We start from the raw sequence: 26,364 nt of genomic DNA on the forward strand, positions 1-26,364 counted from the left end.
GAGTAAATGAGATGTTATTCTCTCTTCTTGCTGGTGTTATCAGTTTCACGCAAATTTTTTCTTTTTCTAATTGTCGACACAACACCATCATAAAGTTTTCATTTTATTTGAGCAAAGAAGATTGTAAAAAAAAAATGTGTTGTACTTTCCCATTCACTGCGCTGAAATGTAAAAAGGGTCCATAACAGTACATCAACCATATTATGATATCTTTCACTTTATTTAGGACTAATGATGGGTTAAGACATGTACTTACTTAATCAAAAACTAACCTTAGGGGTAGTTCACCCAAACGTTACATTTACTTACCATTTAATGAGTAACACAGAATTTAAATGTGTACACTGAACTGCAAATAATCTGTACTTCAAAGTCTGTAATGCCTGCACATATATTTAAGCCTTTTCCCCTCTGCGCTTTAATTATTATTACTATAAATGATCACAATCTCCCATATGATCTAATCATAGTACTTTTGTTTGATAGTAATGTATATATACATTATATATAGTAATGTATATAGTATATAGTAATGTGTCTGTATGGTATCTGTAAATATTTAGTATGTGAAATTGTTGGACAACCACCACACACACATAAAACAGCAAAATAAACATGTCTACAGCTTACTAAAAGCCTTTATGTCTGTGCATATATTTTATATAAATGCAGAGCAGCAAGACCCATGGGATTTCATCAGCCACTCACCATCAGAGTCCTCAGTGGAAGCTGAGAAGAGCAGAAGAGGAAGCCAAGCAAGAGATGCCAGAAAAAAGGGGGAATGAAATATTTTGTTATTTTGCTGTCTGAGTATAGGCAGGTGCAGTGGGTAGCACAATCGCCTCACAGCAAGAAGGTCGCTGGTTCGAGCCTCGGCTGGGTCAGTTGGCATTTCTGTGTGGAGTTTGCATGTTCTCCCAATGTTAGCGTGGGTTTCATCCGGGTGCTCCCACAAGTCCAAAAATATGTGGTGACATTGGGTAAGCTAAAATTGTCCGTAGTGTATGTGTGTAAATGAGTGTGTATGGATGTTTCCCAGTGATGGGTTGCAGCTGGGTGGCAACACAGTGGCACAGTAGGTAGTGCTGTTTCCTCACAGCAAGAAGGTTGTTGGTTTGAGCCTCGGCTGGGTCAGTTGGCGTTTCTGCGTGGAGTTCTTCCTGCGTTCGCGTCGGTTTCCTCGGGGTGCTCCGGTTTCCCTCACAGTCCAAAGACATGCAGTACAGGTGAATTGGGTAGACTAAATTGTCTGTAGTGTATGCATGTGAATGGGTGTGTATGGATGTTTCCCAGAGATGGGTTGCAGCTGGAAGGGCATCCACTGCGTAAAACATATGCTGGATAAGTTGGTGGTTCATTCCACTGTGGCAACCCCAGATTAACAAAAGGACAAAGCCGAAGAGAAAATGAATGAGTATAGGCAATGATAGACAAGACAATGTTTGATTAAGATGAAGTGTTTTAAAATGCTTATTTATTAAAATAAAGGTTACAAAGTAAAGAAGAAATATATTGTGTGTTTGTATATTTATTTTACTGCCTTCAGGATTTTACATTGTAAACTAAAGGGAACAAGGGGGGAACAAATGTTGTATTTACCCTTTAAATACAGGTAACAAGGGAGGAACAGTGCTTCACTTTAATTTACAACCCTCAAATGTGGTATTTACCCTGTAAGTAAAGGGAACAAGGGGGTAACAAGGGAGGAACAATGCTTCACTTTAATTTACAACCCTCAAATGTGGTATTTACCCTGTAAGTACAGGGAACAAGGGGGTAACAAGGGAGGAACAATGCTTCACTTTAATTTACAACCCTCAAATGTGGTATTTACCCTGTAAGTACAGGGAACAAGGGAGCAACAATGCTTCACTTTAATTTACAACCCTCAAATGTGGTATTTACCCTGTAAGTACAGGGAACAAGGGGGTAACAAGTGAGGAACAATGCTTCACTTTAATTTACAACCCTCAAATGTGGTATTTACCCTGTAAGTACAGGGAACAAGGGGGTAACAAGGGAGGAACAATGCTTCACTTTAATTTACAACCCTCAAATGTGGTATTTACCCTGTAAGTACAGGGAACAAGGGAGCAACAATGCTTCACTTTAATTTACAACCCTCAAATGTGGTATTAACCCTGTAAGTACAGGTAACAAGGGAGGAACAGTGCTTCACTTTAATTTACAACCCTCAAATGTGGTATTTACCCTGTAAGTACAGGTAACAAGGGAGGAACAGTGCTTCACTTTAATTTACAACCCTCAAATGTGGTATTTACCCTGTAAGTACAGGGAACAAGGAGGGAACAAATACTGTATTCACCCTTTAACTACAGGGAACAGAGGGAAGAAGCTGAACTTTAACACACTAGTGTATACGTGAACACTAAGAACAGAGTAAACTACAGCAGCAGTTTTTATTGATTGAAGACCAAATTACTACATTTTTCTATAAAGCATCAGCTATACATTTACTGAAATGCAACAGTTAGCCCCCCTGTGCAAACAGCAATAAATATGCGATCCTGTTTTAATCTACATTGAACCCTGACGGTAGGCCTATATCATGCAAAGTTATTTGTTGATAGTGAGTTATGGAGACATTGATGGCTTTGGTGAGATCGACGAGTAAACATAAGGTAAGTAGTGTGTGGAAATATATTTTATATTGAATTGCAGATTTAAAATGCAAACAGTATACAATAAGGGTTCATAATTTCACAGGTTGTAAACCTTTTATTCATTAAACACCCCGTATAAAACCCAAGCACTGAATAAGAGTACTAATGTACTCACGCAGGTGCATGTACAGTACATTTGCAGATAGCAATAGGTTGTCACCATCCTTGCATAATTCTTCATATGTATACAATACTTGAAGAAAAGTACATCGTAAACGTAATATACTTACGCGGATCTTTGCTTGATGAATATGTTATTGTTACTCCCCTATTACGCATACATTATGGTTTGTTCTTTTGCAATTTAAAGAAAAGTACACTGTTATTTCACTGTACTTACGCGGTACTTTTCATGCTGAATATCTGGTTGTTACCCCCTTATTACCCAAGCATTACAGTTTGTTCCCTTATACCTAAGTAAGCGTTATTTATACTTACACTATACGTACAGAAAAGTACACCGTTATTTCACTATACTTACGCGGTAATTTTCGTGATGAACATCTGGTTGTTACCCCCTTATTACCCAAGCATTACGGTTTGTTCCCTTATACCTACACATACGTTCATTATACTTACACAGTACGTACAGAAAAGTACAATGTAGTTTCACTGTACTTACGCGGTACTTTGCGGGTTGTAAAAGAAAGCGTTACCGAAAGCTGTTCCTTGGTGGACAGAAGAATGTTCCAAAGCAGTGAAAGAAAGGAATAAAGCATTGAGAATGTTAAGAAGAACACATAACTTAAAAATTTTATTGAATATAAAAAAGCTCAAGGAAAGGTTAGGAAGATCACGCCATGAAACAAGGTTGGAATAATTACTGTAATAAAAACAGGAAAAACAACCCCAGTAGGAGAAATAAGGGTATATGATTAAAAGAATGAGAGGAATTAAAAAAGAATATCAGTATAAAGTCATGAAAAAAGATGAGGAAATAGCAGTGTCTGAAGAGGAAAAAGCAGAGATGATTGCAAAAGAGCTAGTAAAAATTCATAGTTCCCATAATTTATCAGAAGAGGCTATGAAAGGTAGAGTGATTACTAGATTACTAGGTAGAGTGAAGAAACATGGGACTGTTGTTAATAACTTTGGAAAATACACATAAAAAAACGTGCATAACTGAGTGGGATAAACTTTTATTAGCAAAGAACAAATTACAGTATGTGCATTAAAAAAGGTTCTTTTTGATGATGAAAATGTGTGTGAATAGACAAACTAGCAGGCTGAGCACACTATAACACATCTTAAATGTTGTTTTGCACATACAATGTTTGTTTTTTTTTGCAAAAATCCTTAACCGTTTCAGAATTAATGATATTACATTGTTAATGACCTCCAGAGCGTCTGTAGCATGTCAGGAGCTTCTGTTCTCCGTGTCTCATGGCTTCAAACGCCCCCACGTGTTCATTACGTGTCAGCATTGTCTTCTGAGAAGCAAGTAGATTTATTAAATATAGAAAAGATTGACGGTGCCGCAGCTTCTTCTACCGCAGTAAATTTTGCTTTTACTGTTGATATTTGGTGCCAGTTAATCAGGAAGTGAAGATTTTGTTCTCTTTCAATCGTTGGATGGAAACTTTGCTTTGTTCCCACATATATATTTTTTTTGCAATATTCCAGTTTTGCACATAAATTTAATATTATTATTGGATGGAAATATAGCTATTACCTACATTACAGTCACACAAAGAACAAATGAGAATGGCTTGTCCTTTTTAATAAATAAAGATTAAATTCACTGACCTTCAGCAGGGACAAGTAGCCTAAATTAATTAGAATTATTGTTCTTTCTAAAAACTATTTTTAGTTCTGCTTACATTCTAAATGTCATATCAACCTCTATCACTTGATCAATAAAAAAGGCAGACACACAAGTGTACTTTTAAATCTATTAAAACTGATCCATATGTATAAAAGTGGGAACGTGTGTAAAGATTTTATAAATGACACACATGACATTACTTATTTTATTCAACTTAAATATTTAAATACTTTAAATGTAAAATCATGCATTAACTTAAGCAGCTATGTTTTCCCATTCTAACTGTCTCTGTTTCACGGATGCAGTGGTGTAGCTTTTTAAAATATATTTTCATATTTGCTATAACTATGCATGAGCAGATCAAATTCAGCTGGAGAAAAAAATGGTGATCTTTTTTTTAAGATGTTGCCATAGTCACTTGTAATATATACGCTCCATTGATAAGGCCTATTTATAGTCACGATGCGCACGCTTAACTTGATTGACCTAACTCAGATCTGGTGTTCTGAAACCGAAAACTCAGTTTTTAATCTCTCGGTAAATCAACTCAGAGTTCAAGTTTAAACTTCAAGTTGGTTGAACCTCTTTACTGAAACAGGCCCCTGGGGTACGCAAAGTTTTTGTGTGTACGCAGCGTTGATACATGAGGCCCCAGGACTGTAGATGACGTTCTGCAGTTGGATGAATGGATGTATCAAAAATTGTGCGCTAGATAATAGGAAGTTATTATTTTTTTTCAACAGGACAAAATAGTTTGAAGAACAACATGTCTGGATAACAAACTTCTCAATCTCCTGTATGGAAATTGGTCTGCAAAAAGAGAAAAAAAGCCTTTACTTTATGTTCAGTTAATCATAAATTATGTGTTTGCTCATGCTTAACTGATGCATAATTGTGAACAAGTTAATCATGATTTACAAGTTTACCTAAGCTTAATTAATGCATAATAAATGCATCACCCTTAAATGAAGGATTGGACTGTTAAGCATTCAAAATAACATATTTGTTTTTGTGTGGTTTTTGATAGAGGAGCTTGCTGCAAGTATTATACGCTCACATAAAGAGACCACTCAGTATCGACTGGAAGAACTGCAGGCTCTCAGATGGAAGGTTTTCAGCAGGGAGGAGGTCCACATATACCAGAGCAAAGTACATGTTGTTTATTATTTTAGAACTACGCCAATTTTATATTCTATGTATATGTGTGTTTTTCCAAGTGGGCTATGCTCAATTTCTAATGAGAAATAAATAACTGATGCTATGCCCAATGAGGAATATTTGTTCTTCTTCAAACAATGTTGCCACCTAGAGGACAAACTATCAAAACAAAACATTCATTGCACATAAGCAACTTAAGCTCATACATTATGTGCAGTTAGAAAGGTCAGACTTCATGTATACATTACACTTTGTTCTTAACTGTGAGAACCATGTGAAAAACTGCAATATTAGTCACATATTTGTTTTTCTGCAGGAAGATCAATTGTAAAAAAGTTTCAAGTATGGTACATACATTTCTTAGACATACAATTTACTGTTAAATTATCTGGCATGAAGTCACAAATACAAGAAATTAAATGACAATTATGTTACATATAAAGTAATGACTTAAAAAAAATTGAATCTAAGTTTTGATTTGGTCTCTTTTCAATTTTTTTCTCTCCTCTCTCTGTAGCCAGTGGATGAGATGTGGCAGTACTGTGCTGTACGTTTGTCAGATGCCGTTCAGTATGTGGTGGAATTTGCTAAACGTATCCCAGGGTTCCGCCAGCTTTGTCAGAATGATCAAATTGCTCTCCTCAAGAGTGGTGAGGCATATATGTCAATAAATTAAAGACTGATAATGTTACTTCTGTTACTACTGTCCTGTTTCTATATTTAATTAAAATCTTGTTACTTTCCTGGCTTTGTCTCCTTTTAAATCTTATGAGAATGTCTCCTTATTCTAATCCTTCTTTCTATAATTATTTTTATTGTATTCTCTCCTTTCTTTCTGTGTGCTTTTGTGTTGTTGTCATTAGGGTCCATGGAAGTGGTTCTGGTCCGGATGACTCGGATGTTTAACACAGCAAACAACACAGTATTCTTTGATGGCAAATATGCAGGGACAGAACTCTTCAAATCTCTTGGTGAGCTAAAGGAATATTTTGGTTTATGTTGTCATTGTAGGCCCTATTGGAATTGCTTTATTTACTATTTATTATCATTATTATGGACCGAGCATGGGCAGTGCGTAGGCCCTATTGGCAGCCTCAAAAACATTGATGTTTCACCACAAAACAAGAAGTTGTTATAACTCAGGCATGCATTGTCTGATCTGCCTCAAAATCCACACATTTGATAAGTCCTTACCTGAACAGGTTTGCAGGCCAATACCCAGTTACAGTGATTTTGCCACCAGCTGGAAACAGGAAATCACCTTGTACACCAACAAAGTCTTCTTAGAAATGTTATCAGCTCAAAAAATGTTTTATCAGTATAATCAGTTTAATTGAAAAATATAGAGTTTTCGTTGAACAGCATGTCCTTGGTCAACTGACAAAGGTCAGTGTATTGCCATGCAAGAAAACTAGAAATTTCTTCTCAACTTTCCTTTTTTGACTTTCTGTATGACACGTCATACAGACATGGGTGCTCCTGTCAAATTTCCACAATTTTTTTCCCCATTTCTTGGGTCCAAATAAACAGCGCTTTTAACTTTTACCCTAACGCTGGCCTGCAGGTACAACATAGACTGTAAACCTTAGTTTGTTTTTTTACACCAAAGATTGTAAAACATATGGATGTAGTACAAGTGACGTCACCCATAGGTTTCTTAACACTGACAGACTTTACTTTGGGAGAACGTTTAATAGTTTATTACCGGTGACTCATTTGTGTTTGTCTTGTTTGTGTTCTGACCACATGTGCTTGGTTGTTTCAACTATCGCGCCTAAAGCGAGCTAGCCAAGGCCAGTCGCGTTTCCACTGCCACTTTCGCGGCCTGATCGGGCTGAAGCGGGGCTTTCTTGGGGGCAGCGGCCGGCCTTTTTTGGCCTGCGGAATACCTTGGGCCAAAGAGGGCCAGCTGGGGCTTTGAGGCAGAGTGAAAGGAGAGGCGGGCTTTGCCCCGAGTCTGGTAAAGATGGTATGCCATCATTACACTAGTTTTCCCAATAGCACATGAGTGCATGCTTCAAAATAAATAAATAAGGAAAAGAAAATGTATAGCCTCATAGGCTGCGGGTCTTTTAAAATGTAAGGGTGTTGCATAAAATAATAAAATTTAAATTTATAAGTGGCTTTTCTTTGCTGCTTCCTCCTTAATGTTTCAGTAATGCACAATAATCTTTATACCATATAAAAGACACAGCAGCCAGGAAAGGTTGTTGAGAGTTTTTGTCAAGTTTAAAAGATGTGTTTGTGCATGATATGTGCGTGCTTTTAGATGCCTGTATGTGAATGTGAGACTGGGCAAAAGAGCACTCCCTTCACAGCTTCACGCAAGCAGCTTTTTTCTTTATTTAAGAGATAATACAAAATATAAATACAACAGAAAGACATAAAACTTTATAAATTATGTGTCCACTTTTAAAAGCTCAAAACAAGTGATAAAATAGCCTAAAATATATTGAAATAATTTAAAGAAGCACAAATATCAGATATAAGAAAATCACATTAAATAAATAAACCAGTATAAAACAAATAAAAGCTAGCTATAACAATTTAGATGTACAATACATAAATCTAGGCGACCTTTTATTCTGTCATGCACCACTTTACAAATGCATACGAGGATCCAGGGGGCTATTTCATAAAGGTGGTTAAGAAAAGCGGGGATTAAAGTCAATAGCCTGACTTCGATGAGCCGAACTAAACGTCCACGCTTAAATTGGTTCCATAACAGCAAGTTGAAGGTCATTTGATCTGACTTGTCTGAGTTTAGTTTAAATAATCTAGATAACTGCTCGTGCACGTTTCTGTCGTGAAACCTGAAAAGTCGAGCATAGATACATTGATGATGTTGTTTGCTACCATAGCAACTTCAAGAACTGAAAGAGCTCTAAAATTAGACATAGCTGTTCACAGCGAGTGAGCCGCGAAACTGCAGATTGTTCAATAGGCTACATTTCTAGCAATATACTTTTTAAATATAGGTATTATTTAGGGCTATTAACATGAAATTGAATGTTCCCCTTCGGGGGGAACTTCAGCACTATAAGTGGATTTGATTGTAAAATCCACGCATTGGGAGGTTCGGTTCAGAAGCTACTCGTCTGAAAGAGTATTGAACGGGCCAATTAAGAATGAATTGGCAGCGCAAGCCTGCGCAGGTGAGCGGCATAAGCAATCAACTGAGTATATAAGCTCACCTGGCGCAGCAGACGCTATCCTTTTCGCTTCAGAGACTTTCTGATCGAGTCGATGAGGGTTCCTCCTGCTGTGACCAGCGATTCTGAGCGAACGAGAGCATTCTCCCGGTCCAGAGTGTGTACACGCAGTGGCAGACGGTCGAGCTGGGTTTCTCCCTTGCCTGGCGTTCTTTGGGTCCGGTCCTCCAGAGCGGTGCGTATAAAGTTGCAAACTTCACAGAAAGAGCAACACAGTCGTGCAGCACGTCCTTATCAGGACGGCGCTCCGACTGTGCGTTTCTGGATGCGGTGGTTTCCTGTCCTCGGATGATGGGCGCGGGCACTGTGTTACATGTCTGGGGGTCCAGCATGTTAATGCGCTGCTCGCGGGCAGTTCATGTCGTCATTGCGATGCCATGACTGTTGCGCAAGATCGCGGTTAGCCTTTGCAAAAGGGCGAACCACCCCAGTTGTCCCCTGCTCTGCAGCGGGCACTCGGGCAGATTTGAGGGTTTCAGCGAGAGATAATCCGTTGCCCACGGGCCCGCGGACCTCCCGCTCCTCTAAGCGCTCCATCCAAGCTTCGGGCGGGGGAAGCGATCCGTCTAACAGATGGTAGCCCTTACGCCCGATGACACCGGAGACCAGATGTCCACCGCGGCATCGGAGGGTGGGCTTTCATTGTCCGATGATGATCCAGACCCGCTCGCCCCCTTCGGGCTGGTGAGCGCTGTCATTACGGATCCTGAAACGGACATGTTAGCCGTGCTTTCCCGGGCTGCTTCGGCCGTGGGTTGGAGATGGTTTATCCCCCAGCTCCGCGGCCGGACCGACTAGAGGGGCGTTCCCTTCTTCCCGGAGGTGCACAGTAGGCTCACGCGGTCTTGTAAAGCACTTTTTTCTGCTCGTGCTGCGTGTTCCTCCACCCTAACCACTCTTGACGGTGAAACAGCCAGGGGGTATGTGGCGATTCCTCAGGTTGAGTGCGCGATGGCGGTAAATCCGCGCGGCGCCTCTTCTTGGCGGGGTCCGCCTCGTCTCCCATCCAAAGCCTGTAAGTTATCTACCTCCCTCGGAGCTAGAGCTTACATAGCTGCGGGCCAGGCTGCTTCCGCCTTGCATGCGATAGCCACCTACCAGCGCTACCAAGCGCAGGCGCTGGCCGAGCAGCACGAGGGTGGGTCCAACCCAGGCTTACGAGCTTCGCACCGCCGCCGACTTAGCTCTTCGGACTACTGAGTCCGCTGCGTGTGCGTTGGGGAGGACGATGTCCACATTAGTGGTCCAGGAGCGCCACCCCTGGCTGATATGCGCAAAGTCGACAAAGTCCGCTTTCTTGACTTCCCCATATCCCCAGCCAGGTTAGGCGACACTGTCTGTGAATTCACCCAGGAATTCAAGGCGGTGAGAGAGCAGTTGGTGGGTGATGTCTTATCGGCGGTCCGTAGCCCGCTCCGCCCGCCGTGCCATTCATACCTGCTCCTCGCCGAAGGCGCCCGCCTACGAGAGCTGCTCCGCCCCCGCACACGCCTCCGGCGAAGCGAGCGCGTCGGGCACCTCGGAAGCAGGCAGCCCCCCTGCCCAGAACGCCGCTAAGTCCGGCAACGGACCGCGAAGCGCCCCTGGGACAGGCCATCTGGAGAAAAGGGAACTTGCTCTTTCCCCGCGGGAGGGCGGGGCCCCATTTCCAACGGCACTTTTTACTGCCATGAAAACATTATGAAAGGGCACTTTTCACTTCCCCAGATGTGACAGCCCGAAATCTGCCAGTCTGGGACGCTATGCTTTCTCGCTTGCAGATTCGGTGCGTTTCGCCAGTGGCTCACGAGCGCTGGGTGGACGGTCTCCTTTCTCCCACCCCTCGAGCCTCCCCTCCGGAGCTCGGGTTTGGAGTGAGAGCAAATATCTCACCTCCAGCTTTTCCGTGGGACCCGCGAGCTTCCCGGATCAGCATACCCACTCCGCGCTGCCCCACTGCTGGTACGTCAGCGATTGTAGCGATGAGTCCATTAGCGAGAGCTCTGCCTGCCTGGTTAGCGCGGGCCAGCTCTTCGCGGTGGCTCATACGCACAATCAGACTCGGCTATGCGATTCAGTTCGCGAAACGGCCCCCCAGTCACGGGTGTGTATTCACCAGGGTCAGCCCCCTGTCCGCCCCTGTCTTGCGAGAGGAGATTGCTGTCCTCCTGGCGAAGGATGCAATCGAGCCGCTCCCTCCAGCCGAGATGGAGAGCGGGTTTTACAGCCCACGCTTCATCGTGCCCAAAAAGAGCGGTGGGTCACGGCCAATCCTAGATCTGCGCGTTTTGAACCGCTGCCTGCACAAGCTGCCGTTCAGAATGCTCACGCAGAAGCGCATCCTCCGGTGCGTTCGTCCTCTGGGTTGGTCTGCAGCATTAGACCTGATGGACGCGTATTTCCATGTCTCCACTCTTCCTCGCCACCGACAGTTTCTGCGGTTTGCGTTTGAAGGTCGAGCTTGGCAATACAAAGCCCTCCCCTTCGGGCTCTCTCTGTCTCCGCGGGTCCTCACCAAGCCCGCGGAGGGTGCCTCAGCGCCCCTTCGGCTCGCGGGCATCTGCATACTCAATTTCTTTACGACTGGCTGATTTTTGCCCTCTCTCGGAGCAGTTGATTATGCACAGAGACAAAGTGCTCTGGCACTTCCACCTGTGGGGGTTTCAGGTCAACCGAGAAAAGAGCAAACTCGCCCCCGTGCAGAGGATCTCTTCTCTCAGGCTGGAGCTGGACTCGGTCACCATGGCAGCGCGCCTCTCCGGAGAGCGCGCTCAGCTGATGCTGTACTGTCTGAGAGAGCTCGACAGTAAAATAGTGGTCCCACTGAAACTATTTCAGAGGCTCCTGGGGCATATGGCATCCGCAGCCGCTTCATGCCGCTCGGATTATTCTATATGAGACCACTTCAGCACTGGCTTCACGATCGAGTCCCCAGACGCGCATGGCACGCGCGCGCACACCGAGTCTCTGTTACTGCGCTGTGTCGCCGCGCCCTCAGCCCTTGGAGCGACCCCTCGTTCCTACAGGCCTGGGTGTCTCTAGAACAGGCGTCCAGTCTTGTTGTCGTTTCAGCAGACACTTCCAACACGGGCTGGGGGGCTGTGCGTTGCGGGCATGCGGCTGCGGACCTGTGGAAAGGTACCCAGTTGCATTGGCATATCGCCTGGAGCTGTTGGCAGTGTTCCTCGCTCTCCACCGTTTTTTTCCGGTGCTGGAGCGGCAACACGTGCTGGTCAGGACAGACAGTACGGCGGCGGTGGCGTATATCAGCCGTATAGGGGGTATGCGCTCTCGCCGCATGTCTCAGCTCGCCCGCCGTCTGCTCCTCTGGAGTCATCCGCGGCTGAAATCGCTGCACGCCATTCATATTCAGGCAAGCTCAACCGTGCAGCCGATGCGCTCTCACGGCAGCCTTGCGTCCTGGAGAATGGAGACTCCACCCCGAGTCTGTTCAGCTGATATGGGCGCGATTTGGGGAAGCCCAGATCGATCTGTTGCTTCCCCCGAGATCGCTCATTGCCAGTTGTTCTTTCCCTGACCGAGTGCTCTCGGCACGGATGCACTGGCTTACAGCTGGCCTCGGGGCACGCGCAAATACGCGTTTCTCCCAGTGAGCCTGCTCGCGCAGTTACTGTGCAAGGTCAGGGAGGACGAGAAACAGGTTGCTGGTTGCGCCCCTCTGGCTCAACCGGACCTGGATGTCAGAGCTCTCCCTCGCGATAGCCCTCCCCTGGCAGTCCCTTCGAGAGAGCACCTACTCTCTCAGGGACAGGGCACCACCTGGCACCCTCGCCGATCTTTGAAGAGATTTTTAGACGCGAGGAAGACTTAGGTAACCTCCGATTGCGGTGGCTAATACCGTCACTCGGGCTAGAGCCCCCTCCCCGAGCGCGCCTATGCCCTGACGTGGAGTCTATTCACTGAATGGTGTGTCTCTCGCTGAGAAGACCCCCGTAATTTGCCAGATCAGCGTTGTGCTTTCTTTACGCCGAGAGAAGTTGGAGAGCAGGCTGTCGCCCTCCACACTCAAGGTTACGTGGCTGCCATCTCCGCTCTCATAACGCGGTGGCTGGCAGCACCGTGGGAACGCATAACCTCATCATCCGGTTCCTCAGGGGCGTTAAGCGAATTAATCCACCCCGTCCCCTCTCATGCCCTCTTAGGATCTCGCCCTCGCTACACAAGCCGCGTCAGATCCCTTCGATCCTCGACTCAGTATATTTCTGTCCCTGAAGACAGCTCTGCTGGTCGCGTTGATATCGATTAGAGGGTCGGGGACCCGGAGGCATTTTTCGGTCAGTGACTCGTGCCTGTAATTGGGCTGGCTTCTCTCACGTATGAGACCCCGCCCGCGATATGTGCCCAAGGTTCCTACCACTCCGTTTTAATACGAGGTAGTGAGCCTGCAAGCGCTGCCCTCGGAGGAGGCAGACCCAGCCCTTCTTATTGTCCAGTTCGCGTTTTGCGTATTATCCGGACCGCACTCAGAGTTTAGATCATCTGAGCAGCTCTTCGTCTGTTATAGCGGTCGGCAGCAGGGAAGTGCCGTACCGAAATAAGTTCCCACTAGATTGTGGATGCCTTTCTTTCATTATCAGAGCCGAGATGAGCCGCGTCCCCCGAGAGCGCGTGCGCACTCCACTCGGAGCTTCGCATCCTCTCGAGCGCGCGCACGCGGCGCCCCTCTAACAGACATCTGTAGAGCTGCGGGCTGGGTGACACCCAACACATTTGCAAGGTTTTACAATCTGCGAGTGGAGCCGGTTTCCTCAAGGGTATTAGGTAACCCTTGGTGATTGAGGAAACAATTCGGTAGGGTGTTGAAACACGCTTGCTGCGCCATTTTCCCTAACACGGAGATACGTGCGCCTTTTTATCTGTCAGTAAAGTTCCCCGTCAGGTGAGCCCTGCAGATTCCTCCGTGGCCCCCAGCACTGACTCAGCGGAGGAGTCACTTGCTGGCCCACTACGTTGTAGGTCTGCCCGCTGGTCAGCCCGCGTTTTGGGTAAAGGTGCCTGCTATGCGTGGTCCCCACTAGGTGATCCCATATGCTTATTCAGCCACGGTTAAGTCCCCCCCCCGGGCGGACCCGTGTCTTCCCTCCCCGCTAACCACTCTTTTGCTATGCGTACTCCCCCTTTTAGGGCTAGTCCATATGTAAATTCTGCCATCTATCCCCCCTTGGGTAACGGATGGCCTCCGCAGCGTCCTCCCTATCGGGATTGCACGCTTCCCAACGTACTGTCGTATTTTCCTAAAATTATCTAGATGCTCACGACTTCCCAAAAAATATATATAAATCCGTAAAACTTCTGTTGAAGTAGGATAAATTAGGGCCAGGGACACGTTGGAGGACCGCGCCCCCCATGATGTGGGTGCGTCACGCTTGCTTGACTATCTCCTCATCGGGGGTGTTGGTAAGGTGCAGTCATTGTGGCGCTTTCAATGGGCTCCCAATGCGTGGATTTTACAATCAAATCCACTTATAGTGCTGAAGTTCCCCCCGAAGGGGAACGTTCGAGGTTACTAAAGTAACCCTTCGTTCCCCGAGGAGGGGAACGGAAGCACTATACTCCGTCGCCATAATGACTGTCCCTTAGCTGTTGAAAGTCTCTTCAGCTTAAAAAGGATAGCGTCTGCTGCGCCAGGTGAGCTTATATACTCAGTTGATTGCTTATGCCGCTCACCTGCGCAGGCTTGCGCTGCCAATTCATTCTTAATTGGCCCGTTCAATACTCTTTCAGACGAGTAGCTTCTGAACCGAACCTCCCAATGCGTGGATTTTACAATCAAATCCACTTATAGTGCTTCCGTTCCCCTCCTCGGGGAACGAAGGGTTACTTTAGTAACCTCGAACGTTTGTTATAATACATAGCAATTGGGTTTGACTGGCGCATGTGCGTAAGAGAGAGAGAGATAATTTGCACTTCCAATTGTTGCTTGCAAGGAAAAAGTTTTAATGCATTGCAGGCTCACTGTAACATACAAAATGTTCTAAATGTATGCACATAGGTTTAAAATAAACAAAGAGCTGTGGTAGCACAAGCAGTGGGATTTTAATTTGCTCCTGAATCTGCAGCAAATCATTGCTTTCCCTTTGCCACTTGTTTTCCGTGGCCTGTGGGAAAATATCTTTACATTAAAGTGAGGCTGCTGCTCAGCACGGATCATCTCCTGATTATTCCACTCATTTTATAGCTTTAAAGTCATTATTTAAGAAATGTAGTCTTCTTCTTTACAATAGTCAGTGTCTTTCTGACCCTTGTGCTTGCGTGGGTTTTCTCCAGGTGCTCCGTTTTACCCCAAATCCAAAGACATGCTGCATGTGCTTTAGGTGAAATGAATATGCTAAATTGGCCATAGTGTAGGAATGTAAATGAGTGTGTATAGATGTTTCCCAGTGATAGGATGCAGCTGGAAAGGCGTGTATATATATATATATATATATATATATATATATATATATACACACACACACACACACACACACACACACACACATATATATATATATATATATATATATATATATATAAATGAGAGAGAGAGAGCTAAGTACACCCCTCACAGATCTCTCTTTTAAATTAATATTTTCTACAGGATGCTTTACAATAATATATTTGTGCATATACATTAGATAATTTAGTACCAATGCAAAGTATATATATATATACTATTATATAATATTTGCTATTAAGTGACTGTAAAGTTTTAATAATTATTACGAGGTTAAGTGAATTAAAAAAGGCATCAGATTATGGCAGGTGAATGTTAACATTACTTTGATTAGGCTTGAACTTAAGACTTAGCCTGAGAGTTAGCCTACCCCAGACCAGGCTAGTTTCCCAGCATAAGTTGCCAGGGTAACTAAGGCCCCGTTTACACTAGTGTGTTTTATTTTTAAAACGGCGTTTTAGAATTAAAACGATCCGCTTCCACACTCGCGTTTTACCCAGCGTTTCTGAACAGCTCTCCGTCCACACCAAAATGCTGAAAACGCACATCACGTGACCACACAGACACTCTCGGGCAAGCGCTGCAGCCCATCTACCCAGATGAGAGCTGTGCTAGTTGGACTTCTCATCAAGCATCTCCCACTAGATCTAATCTCACTATATTTATTTAACGGGATATTTCATTCATCTTGTTGTCTTTATCTAACGACATATTCCCTGACTTTGGTCATTGGAATCTATTACTTGTTCTCAAGTAACGTGTTTTGGCTAAGCGCAAAGATAAGTTAATGATTAATGTAACCACGTTGCCTACATTCTGTATATTGACTGATCGCTTGCCTTTATTTCCTATAATGTATGAACTTATTGTATGTTATACTTTTATAATGGCCATTATTGATTATTAAAACTGATATTCAGCAAAAGAGAGGGTATGTTTCGTATTTTCACTGAAATTGAAAGGAGGCAGTTGTTATAGGCTCCGTTTTGTTATAAATATCCACACAGTGAAGATGACGCTCATATATGCAGCACGACGCCTAAACATTTCTGCTGTCTAAGTTGCTAATATTAAAATGAAAATAGGCAGTTGCTTAAATCATGTTTACATTTTATTGTTGAGAAAGTGAAACAACATAGCCAGGGTGATGTGAATGAAGTTATAAAGTACACTGTTCCCTTTAAAGATTTACCCGTGTCCTCGGTATAGTCTGTTTTCCATTTCAAACTGAGAAGAAGAGACTGCAGCCTTGATCAAACTTGAGAAGTCTGAACTTACAAAGAGAGAATGCAGAACTGACCTGTGTGTGTTAGGCTACTTAATATTGAGGAAAAGCCCCAATCAGAGAGGCGAATGTCTACAGCCCCGCCTCCGTTTTCAGATGTCTCCGTTTTTGCTCATCTACACTGAGACGGAGCAGCAGCGTTTCAGAATGAAAACGGCCTCTCTAGCGTTTTCGAAACGATCTGTTTTCGGCGCTCAAATACTCCGATATAGTGTGGACGGTTGGCGTAACCATAGCAAAACTTATGCGTTTTCAAACTAAAACACATTAGTGTAAACAGGGCCTAAGTTTGAACTATCGTAAATTTGATTTATGAAACCGAATCCGCCATTAATAAACCTGACTTACCAAAATATGCCTGGCTTTTTCTGCAAGCTTGGTTAATGGAACAACCCCCAGGTCTCTGGCATGGGAGGTGAGTCACATTTCTACTGAGCTATTGGGAGATGATGAACCCAAACAACAAAAGGCAACTTGCTTCTTAGTGGAAATTTATTATAAACATGAAATCTTCAATATGAGATAAAAGTAAATTAAGGCAAAAATAGAGTGTTCCAAAATCCAAAAATACAAAACTCAAATAATGCAAAAAAACTCCAGAACAGTTTAACTTAAAAAAAAAAAAAAAAGCTCCAAACATACAAATCATTGAAGAGCTTAGCATAATAACTAAGAGGCTTTACAAAGGAATAACGCACAGTGGTTGACAGGCCTGAAGCCACAATAACTGAGCAAAGCACAGATGAAACTGAGACTACTTAAATATAAGAAACTAAACAAGGCACATGTGAAATCGATGACAATTATTAAGGATACCAAAAGGAAAAGAATGAAATGACATCTAGTGGACATAAAAGGGAATTACAAGAAAAGCTAAAGTAACAAAGGGCAATACCCTGACAACGCATCAGGGAAAACTGCAAATACAAAATGTGTTCTGTGTCCTGAAGTGTTTATGTTTTATATGATGTGGTAAAATGTAAAATACATATAGAGCTTTATTAGTGAATAGCTGCTGAGAGGAATAGGCTAAATTTTACTACCCGTAACACTTTCCTTTATTTAAGATTACTGAATAATATGCAACATCCTTAAATAAAGGGGAATTACCTATGAAGTGTCATAAAGCCTAGGGAAATATTAATATGTTTTAGGTCTCTCTGGAGCATTTGGGCTGAATATTTGACGACGTCAATCAAAACGAAGATGTTATAAAATATACCGGAGAATTTCTGTGGTTTTATATTATGGATGGTGCGCTCACTGTGCTGGGTCCCTCCGTCACGAGACCACGCGATGCACAATGCCGACAGTTGGTTGGTGTGTGTATAAAAATAATGAATGGAAATATGTAGGCATGTGTGTATAGACATGTCATTTCTTTATTTCGGTTGTCCTAATTTTACTTGTTTCGTGATGATGCAATGGTGTGCTTAATTTGCCTGATTGGTTGTGTGACGTTTGATTCGGGGGACGTTCTGGGGCAGGGTTTGCGTGATGCGCTGCGAGCTACTAGCCTGACAGTGGAAACACGACATGATTTCGGCCTCACTACTCAACCTCCCAGGCAATTGGCCTGGCCCAATAAAAGCCCTGGCTCTTACTGAGCTGACAATAGAAATGAGGCTACTAAAATGTTTAGACTTTTAAACAGACTTTTTTATAGTCTGTGTTAGTAAATGCATGGCTATTGATGAAACCCAGGCATAAAACTGTATGAAAACGTTTCAGATGTTTTATAGCCTACAGTTAATCAATCTGTTAGATTTTGGATTGCATTACAAGTCTAAAGAAAATTATAAATAATCTAAAATAAAACAAATACATTTATAGAGATGGGATAAGAATGTAACTCTACTCATCTCAGAAATGGAGGCAACTTGAACGGTTTTTGAGCACAATTAAATGCACACAGCATGCCATATTATCTGATAATTTTAGAAAATAATCCCAAAAGGCAATTTACTGTGTAAAGAAACAATAACCAAAACAAAAAATACGATGTATATGCCAAGCTCAGCAGCTAATCAGCCAGAATCATCTGAGGTGATGAGACAGCGAGCAGCGAGACCTAGCTGTCACTCAATCTGCCATGCTCTTAATTATGCAAACTTAATAAAATCTAAACAGATGAGTTTTATAAAAAATTCACTCCCTCACAGTTGTCATGAAAGGTAATCATAGCTATATGCACCAAAACCATCTTTTTATACCAGGCTGTAAACTTGTTTTTAATAGCTGTAAAGTTTACCAAGGCAGTCAGAAATCTGGATTTCCTAGAGTCAGTGCCAAAGGTGAGTCGATGAATTGCAGTTTCAGTTACTTCCGTATTAGCTTCCTGAGGGAGAGCGGGAGGTTGCCGCTTGACGTACACACACAAGTGAATCCTGCTCTCTCAGCTGTTGGCGATCAAAGTTATTTTTAGTCAAACCTCATTTCACACAGCATGATTTGAATCGCCGACAGTTCCAGATATTTAGCATGTCAAATATCTCACAGGCATCTGTGACTCAGGGGCAATTCTACCAGATTGCGTCTTTGATAGTTCACATTGTGTGATTGCTACTCGTGTGAACGAACACCGATTTGCCTGTGATTTCAGGCATTTGTCTGCGATTTACTCAAAACCTGTGAGCGAGGCAAAATCGGGCCTAAAATCATGCAGTCTGAACTCTGCAATAACCACACAATGTCTTATCTGCCTGAAAATTTACATGTTAGATAAGATTCTTTTTTTTAAAGTCATCTGCATGCCAATACACAGTTACAGTCTTAAAACCACCTACTGACAAAGGAAGTTTGGCACAAATCAGTGATTTTCTCAGGATTTTTCAATATTTATCAAATTATTATTGTCCTATCTTCTGTCATCCTAAGGCCACAGGGGGGTGGTGAGCCTGGGTGCGATGTGCTTTTCATTGCTGCTTGCAGCTTTAAATCATCTTCTCTAGAAAGAATCATAATTTTAAGGGGCTAAACATGCTCAAAAACTCACAAAATGTTGTGCACACACCAGAAGTAGTTAAAATTTGTGTTTGTTTTAGGCAAGGGTGGAAAGTAACAAATTAAATTTATTCACGTTACTGTACTTAAAGGAGCAGTACGTGATTGTCTTCAGAAACAATTTTTGTTGTGCTGGTTCAAAGTCTCTTCCCAGTCTAATAGTAATGATTAAAGTAAATGATCTAAATGTATTTATATGTAATTTTATATTCAGGGTAAGGCACAAAACTAAAAAATGTTCATCCAATTAAATATTGTCAGGCCGACATCTCCCAAAATTCTTATAAGTAGCTCAAACTGTCTGTCAGCAAATGTAGATTCGGACTTCTGCGCATTTGTTCACTCATATCTGCCATTCGTGCATGCCCGCCTGCATGAGCACCGCGCGTTTGTGAGACAATCACAGACATGGTGAAATAAAATGTTGAATTAAAGAGTCCATATTATACATGAAATAGGGTCATATTTTGGTTGTAAGGGTCTCCAATAACAGTCTAATATGCATGTAAGGTCAAAAAACATTTTTATTATCTTGTAATCTGCATTTATTTTTACCTAATTATCCCAGCGAATCCCATATGAATCGTTCAGTGATTCATTTGTTCCCAAACCCCTCCTTAGTGTGAAGCTAATCTGCGCTGATTGGACCGATGACAGTCTGTTGCGATTGGTCGACACTGACTGCCTTCAGTGCCTAATCAACAATATAATAGTCACAGTGGATACACGCTTTGTAAGGTCCACCCAGTTGGCCCAATGCCGGTGTCCACTGGTGGATGAAGGTTCACTGCATGTTCGGTCTTTCCAGTGCACAATGTTGATTTATATTAAACTTAACTCATATCTGACTCCAATTTTAATATGAGGTGGTTTAGAATATTAATATATTTATCCTCGTTTTATCTGACTCCAATTATAAAACATTAAGAAGATTATATCAATATGTAATTTAGATAAATGTTTGAACCGTTTGTCTTCACTAGTAACTATTACATCCGTTCATTCGGGTGCTCATGTCGCTCAGAGAAATCGCCTCGGCCGAAGGCGTCCCTCACGGTCACACTCCGGTCAGTCTTGAATATTAAACAGAGGTAAATTGACTAATACTTTAGATGGCCGCTACCAGCGCGCTCGTTCTAAAATACTTTAGTTAGTCCAGCTTAGATGTACACCTTTGAGTTAAGACAATCATCATTTCTAATTAGAGGTTAGGGCATTAATATAAATGTACCCGACTACTGGACTCTATAGTAACTTTGGTTTTCACCAAGCCCATGGTTTCCCATATGAACTTAATTTAGAATAATATTACCTTCAAACAAAGGTTGGGTACCCAATCTAGGTTAGTCGTGCAACACCTTGTTGACCTAGACGGAAGTTATCGCCCTTTCCACCTAAGTACACATGAATCAATATCAAGAGTCAGCCGGATCGCTAAAACACAATTAGTGTGCCAATGCTCCATCTCAATTGGATTTTAGTCCGTCTACTGACCTGACGCAAGACGTGCGGAAACAAGGATACAGCGTAATCTACTTGAATTAATAATTACAGAGTGAGCAAAATATGGTCAAACATTATAATTTATTAGTCAGGTAAATGTATTATGCCAATTCAATCAGTCAATTCATAAATGATCAATACAAAACATCAAATTATCAAAGATAAATCCAAGATGAAAAAGATACATTCCTGACTTTGAAATATACATAACATGGAACAAGCCATGTTATGGGCTGATCTGGTTAGGCAGAATCGCGCTGAGTTTTTCTTAGACCTTACCTTAAATAATCCAAGAATTCCCTCAAGGAAGGGGGTGTGAACAAAAGGCATTCACACTTAGTGGCACACCCCTCTAAGTGGTTCAAAAGATGCCTGAAGTTATATATTTATTGTTCTGATTATGTCTATTTCTGAGAGAATGAGACCATTGTACCAATCGCACTGAGACATTTCAAATGATATCAAACATGATAGTTAAAGTCAGTTTGGTTAGTCTAAAACATTGAAACATTGAAATGACCATATGTGTGACTTGGGGGGATGAAGCTGAGTCTCAGCATAGTCAGATGCAAATGCAGCAGGAACTGGTTTTTCACGCATTCCCCCCTGGTGGGTTGTGGAGTCCATTGGCCCTGTCTTCAGCTCATGTTTTGAATTGTCAAAGATATCAGAATATTTGCAATATTTCAATTCTTACAGCTTCATAGTGTAAGGTGTGGATTTTGGCTGCCAGTGGATGAATGTAAATACAGACGATGGACTTGAAAATACAGACGACTAACTATTTTATTGAGCAAAAACTCCAAGAACTGGCGAGGAGATCTCCTAGCTTGTCACACTCTGCTCTTTTCACACACACACACACACACTGCAAGGAGGACACAGCGCGCACACACACACATTACCCTCCTCCTCGTATGACACCGCACGCACGCTCACACACACACACACATTACCCTCCTCCACGGAGGTCCGTAAATAAAGCGCCACGCGTCGCGTTTTTGATGTGTCTTTACACGCAATATGAGAATATAGCGAGTTAACTTAATACAGTACACGTGGTTATAAGTAACAAATCACAACTAAATACATTTGCAAGCTAGAATAAACGAGGCAACAGCTTTAATCGCACGTACTTACACTTGAGAAATGGAGGAAGAAACCGATCCAGGTTCTGACATAGTCCATCCAGTAGTCTTTACTGATCCTTCCTTTAACAAACGGCCGATGAAGTCTTCTTTGTAGCATGTAGTTTCCAGAAGCACTCAAACTGCTCAAGGCAGAGCTCTAATGCTGAGGTTTCATCTTTGGGTAGAGACTCAATAATATCCATCTGCACATTGCGCCTTCATTTGACCGGCGTGTTTGTGTGTGTGGCTTTTTCTGTGTTAGAGGGTGGGGCCGCAGGTTTCAAATCTCCAGGGTTTGCGCACGCAACTACTTGGTTTCGTTGTCACATCATGGCGACCTAATGATTCGTTATCAAGAAGACTCGTTCGAAGCATTATGAGTTGACTCTTTTAGAGATTAATCAACAGTTTTAAACACTGTACACTTACAGATTTAAGCCTTAGCTAGATACTTCATTTCACTTCACTTAGAGCTGTGTTACACACTACATGGAAGGGCATTTTCAAAAACCAGTTATATGGGCTCTTTAAAACTTTTAATATTTATCCTGCATCAATATTGGAGTTACTTTTGCACGATGGAGGAAGGACGACACCATAGCTGAAGTATTACTGTTAGACAGATTATGTTCTGTTTTAAAACTTTTTAAGTCAGGCTAAGCTTACAACACTTATTGTGTTGTGTTATGAATGGGTTATATGCACAGATGTGTAGTTCAGCCACCATCTCCTGGCGAAAGATTGATGTGACTATTTTCAGTTTTATAAGGCACCTTTGACAGCATCGATAATGTAGATTTTTATTTAGTTAAACAACAAAACATCAGTTAACAGCGCTATTTTTCCATCTTTGCACAATCGAGTAAAGTCCCAAACAAAGTCATCAACTCAACTTTATCAAAATGAAGCTTTAGGGTTAATTATCATGATATGTCTGTTGTTATCGGGAGACATTCATCCCTGCCCTGGTCCTCACTACGCAAAACCAGAGAATTTTTCGGATTTTATATCAAATCCCATTTCCTCCCAATGGCATGCTGAGGGTCCAAGAGCGCAGCAGTTTGGTTACGTGCCGGGGTTTGGTGACGGTGTTTTGCCCATGTGTAATCTAGAGATTGGTGTGGAGGTGGTGGAGGCCCGGCAGCTGGGCACTGCCGGCATGGATCGACGTTATGGATATTCCAGCCATATGGAGTCCGTGTCGGATCCAGCTATCCTACACTCTCAGAAAAAAAGGTACAAAATTGTACCTTTTAGGGTACAAATGGCCCGTTACTGGGGTGGTACCCTTAAGGGTACAAATTTGTACCTCTATTTAAAGGTTCAAAATTGTACCTTCTACATTTGTACCCTTTAAGGGACAATTTTGTACCCCCAAGGAACAAAATTGTAGACACTGAAGGTACAAAAACGTCTCGGGTTACGTATGTAACCATAGTTCCCCTAGAGGGAACGAGACACTGCGTCTAACCATAACGCTAGGGGAACACCTCTTTTATACGTGTCTTGAAGCACATGTGAAATCAATCTAATGTAATTAAGCAGGTGTCGTCAGACCAGAGAGTATAAAAGCCTGTACTGAGCATTCAGTATCAACTTTGAATTTGCTTGAAAGAAGTAACAGGCAGAAGAGAGTATGGCGGAATACGCAGTGTCTCGTTCCCTCTCGGGGAACTATGGTTACATACGTAACCCGAGACGTTCCCCATCTAGGGAAGTTCAACACTGCGTCTAACCAGAACGCTAGGGGAACGCAATACCCACTAGGCCAGACTCACTGCTGACTGTGAACGCAAACTACGCAGTGAGAATAGAGGACCCTGGTGAGGGGTCTACATCGAGTTGATAGTGATGCACAAATGTATGTGGAGTCGACCATCCTGCCGCCAAACAAATGTCAGAAAGGGCTGAGCCCGAAATAGAAGCTTTGGAGGCCCCTACAGCCCTTGTGGAGTGGGCCTTAACAAATTTAGGTGCAGGGCGTCCAGCAGCCTGATAGGTAATTGAGATAGTCTCAACTATCCAATTACTTATTGTCTGCTTATTCACCGGACTGCCCCTTTTTGAGGGTCCGAAGCAGACCAGTAACTGTTCACTCTTTCTCCAGTTGATAACCTGGTTAACATATGTATTCAGAGCTCTAACTGGGCAGAGTAAGTTTAACTTCTCTTGGTCCGACGACTGAAATGGGGGCAGGTGAAAGGCCTGTAGCAGGTCTCGCCACATGAGTGGGCACCTTAGGCACGTACCCCGGTCTGGGATAAAGAAAGGCTTTGGACATGCCTGGAGCAAACTCCAGAAATGAAGGTGCAACCGACAAAGCCTGGAGGTCACCAACCCTTTTTAAGGAAGACATAGCTAATAAGAAAGCTGTTTTTAGTGTCAGAAACTTATCTGACGCCTCCTGCAGTGGCTCAAATGGGGGAACAGAGATCCCCTCGAGCACCAATGTTAAATCCCATGTCGGTACCCTGTGTGTGCTGACAGGCCTTAGCCTTATGGCTCCACGAAGGAAGCGACGAATTAGCGGATCCTGTCCTAGTGACTCGTCATCTAGGGGAGAACGGTAGGCCGCTATAGCTGACACGTACACTCTCAGAGTGGATGCAGCTAACCCAGCAGACAGGCGATCTTGGAGAAATTCTAGCACTGGGGCTACCTGACAGCTGACTGGGTTCAGCTGGTGTTCTCTGCACGAAGCTGAAAAGAGAGCCCCCTCAGGGTTGCTCCCCAGCCCGTTAGAGAAGCATCTGTCATAAGCATGACGCGATGACAGACAGCCCCCAACACTGGGCCCTGGGACAGGAACCAGGGCATTTTCCACATACTTAAGGCTCGAAGGCAGCGCCGCGAGATCTTGTTCATGCGGATTAAGCCCGTTGCTCCCCAGCCTGTTAGAGAAGCATCTGTCATAAGCATGACGCGATGACAGACAGCCCCCAACACTGGGCCCTGGGACAGGAACCAGGGCATTTTCCACATACTTAAGGCTCGAAGGCAGCGCCGCGAGACCTTGATCATGCGGAAAGGATTCCCCTTGAGGCAAAACCCCCTGGATTTGAGCCACCACTGCAGGGGTCTCATGTACAGCAGACCGAACGGAATCACGCTGGCTGCTGCTGCCATGAGACCCAACAACCTCTGAAAAGTGTTTCACAGTGATGAACTGGCCTAGTTTGACTATGTGTACGGCTGACTGAATTGAAGCGATTCATGGCGGGGACAGACGTGCTCGCATAGTCATGGAGTCCCATAGCACACCTAAAAAAATGGTCGTCCTGGCTGGAACAAGCACACTTTTTGCGGTGTTCAACCGAAACCCCAACCTTCTGATATGGGTGAAAACGACATCTCGATGCCGAACTGCCATATCGTGTGTCTGAGCTAGAATTAGCCAATCGTCTATGTAGTTTAGGATACGTATACCCTGCATACGAAGTGGAGCTAGTGCCGCTTCGACTATTTTGGTGAAGGTTCGAGGTGACAGAGCTAGGCCGAATGGAAGAACCCGATACTGGAACGCTTCGCCCCCGAAAGCGAACCTCAGGTATTTCCTGTGTTGGGGAAGGATGGAAATATGGAAGTATGCGTCTTTCAGGTCTACCGTCACGAACCAGTCCTTGGACTGAATTTGTGACACCACGTTTTTGATGGTTAACATCCTGAACCTGAGGGCCCCGACGGACCGATTTAGATTTCTCAGATCTAATATGGGACGCAATCCCCCATCCTTTTTGGGAACTATAAAATACAGGCTGTAAAACCCTGACTCTCTGTCGAGTGGGAGAACACGCTCTATTGCGCCTTTTTTTAATAAGGCCAGTACTTCCTGTTCCATAACCAGAGCCTGTTCTGGCTTCACTATGGTGGGTGCAATACCGTTAAAGCAAGGTGGGCGTGCACAAAACTGTATTTTGTAGCCATGTTCCACTGTGAACAGGACCCACTGGGACACCATCGGCAGGTGTTTCCTTGCTGCCAAAAAATGTGCTAGGGGTACCAGCCTCTCGAGACTGGCCTCTGGTTGTTCTTTGACCACCCCGCAGAGGGGGTGGGGCCCCCAATGCCCTCAGACACTGAGGAACGCCCACCCCGGGAGACACAGAGCCCCCACACTGGTGAATATTACCATGCTACTCTGAATATTCGCTGTGAAATAGCATGCAAGTATAGCTTAGTAATGAATGT

General features: G+C 43.5%; 1 protein-coding gene across 1 annotated transcript in view; it reads left to right on the forward strand.

Moving 5' to 3' along the window:
• The window catches only part of rorc (RAR-related orphan receptor C), a 183,693-nt gene that overhangs the window by 147,141 nt on the left and 10,188 nt on the right, over positions 1 to 26,364 (forward strand). The window contains exons 8-10 of the mRNA XM_087286850.1: positions 5,477 to 5,598; positions 6,125 to 6,257; positions 6,471 to 6,578. Coding sequence (XP_087142976.1) covers positions 5,477 to 5,598; positions 6,125 to 6,257; positions 6,471 to 6,578 — 363 coding nt within the window. The remainder of the gene's footprint in view (positions 1 to 5,476; positions 5,599 to 6,124; positions 6,258 to 6,470; positions 6,579 to 26,364) is intronic.

Source organism: Danio rerio, chromosome 16 (genome assembly GCF_052040795.2).
Source record: "Danio rerio strain M-AB ecotype USA chromosome 16, GRCz13ab, whole genome shotgun sequence".
Taxonomy (NCBI): Eukaryota; Metazoa; Chordata; class Actinopteri; order Cypriniformes; family Danionidae; genus Danio; species Danio rerio.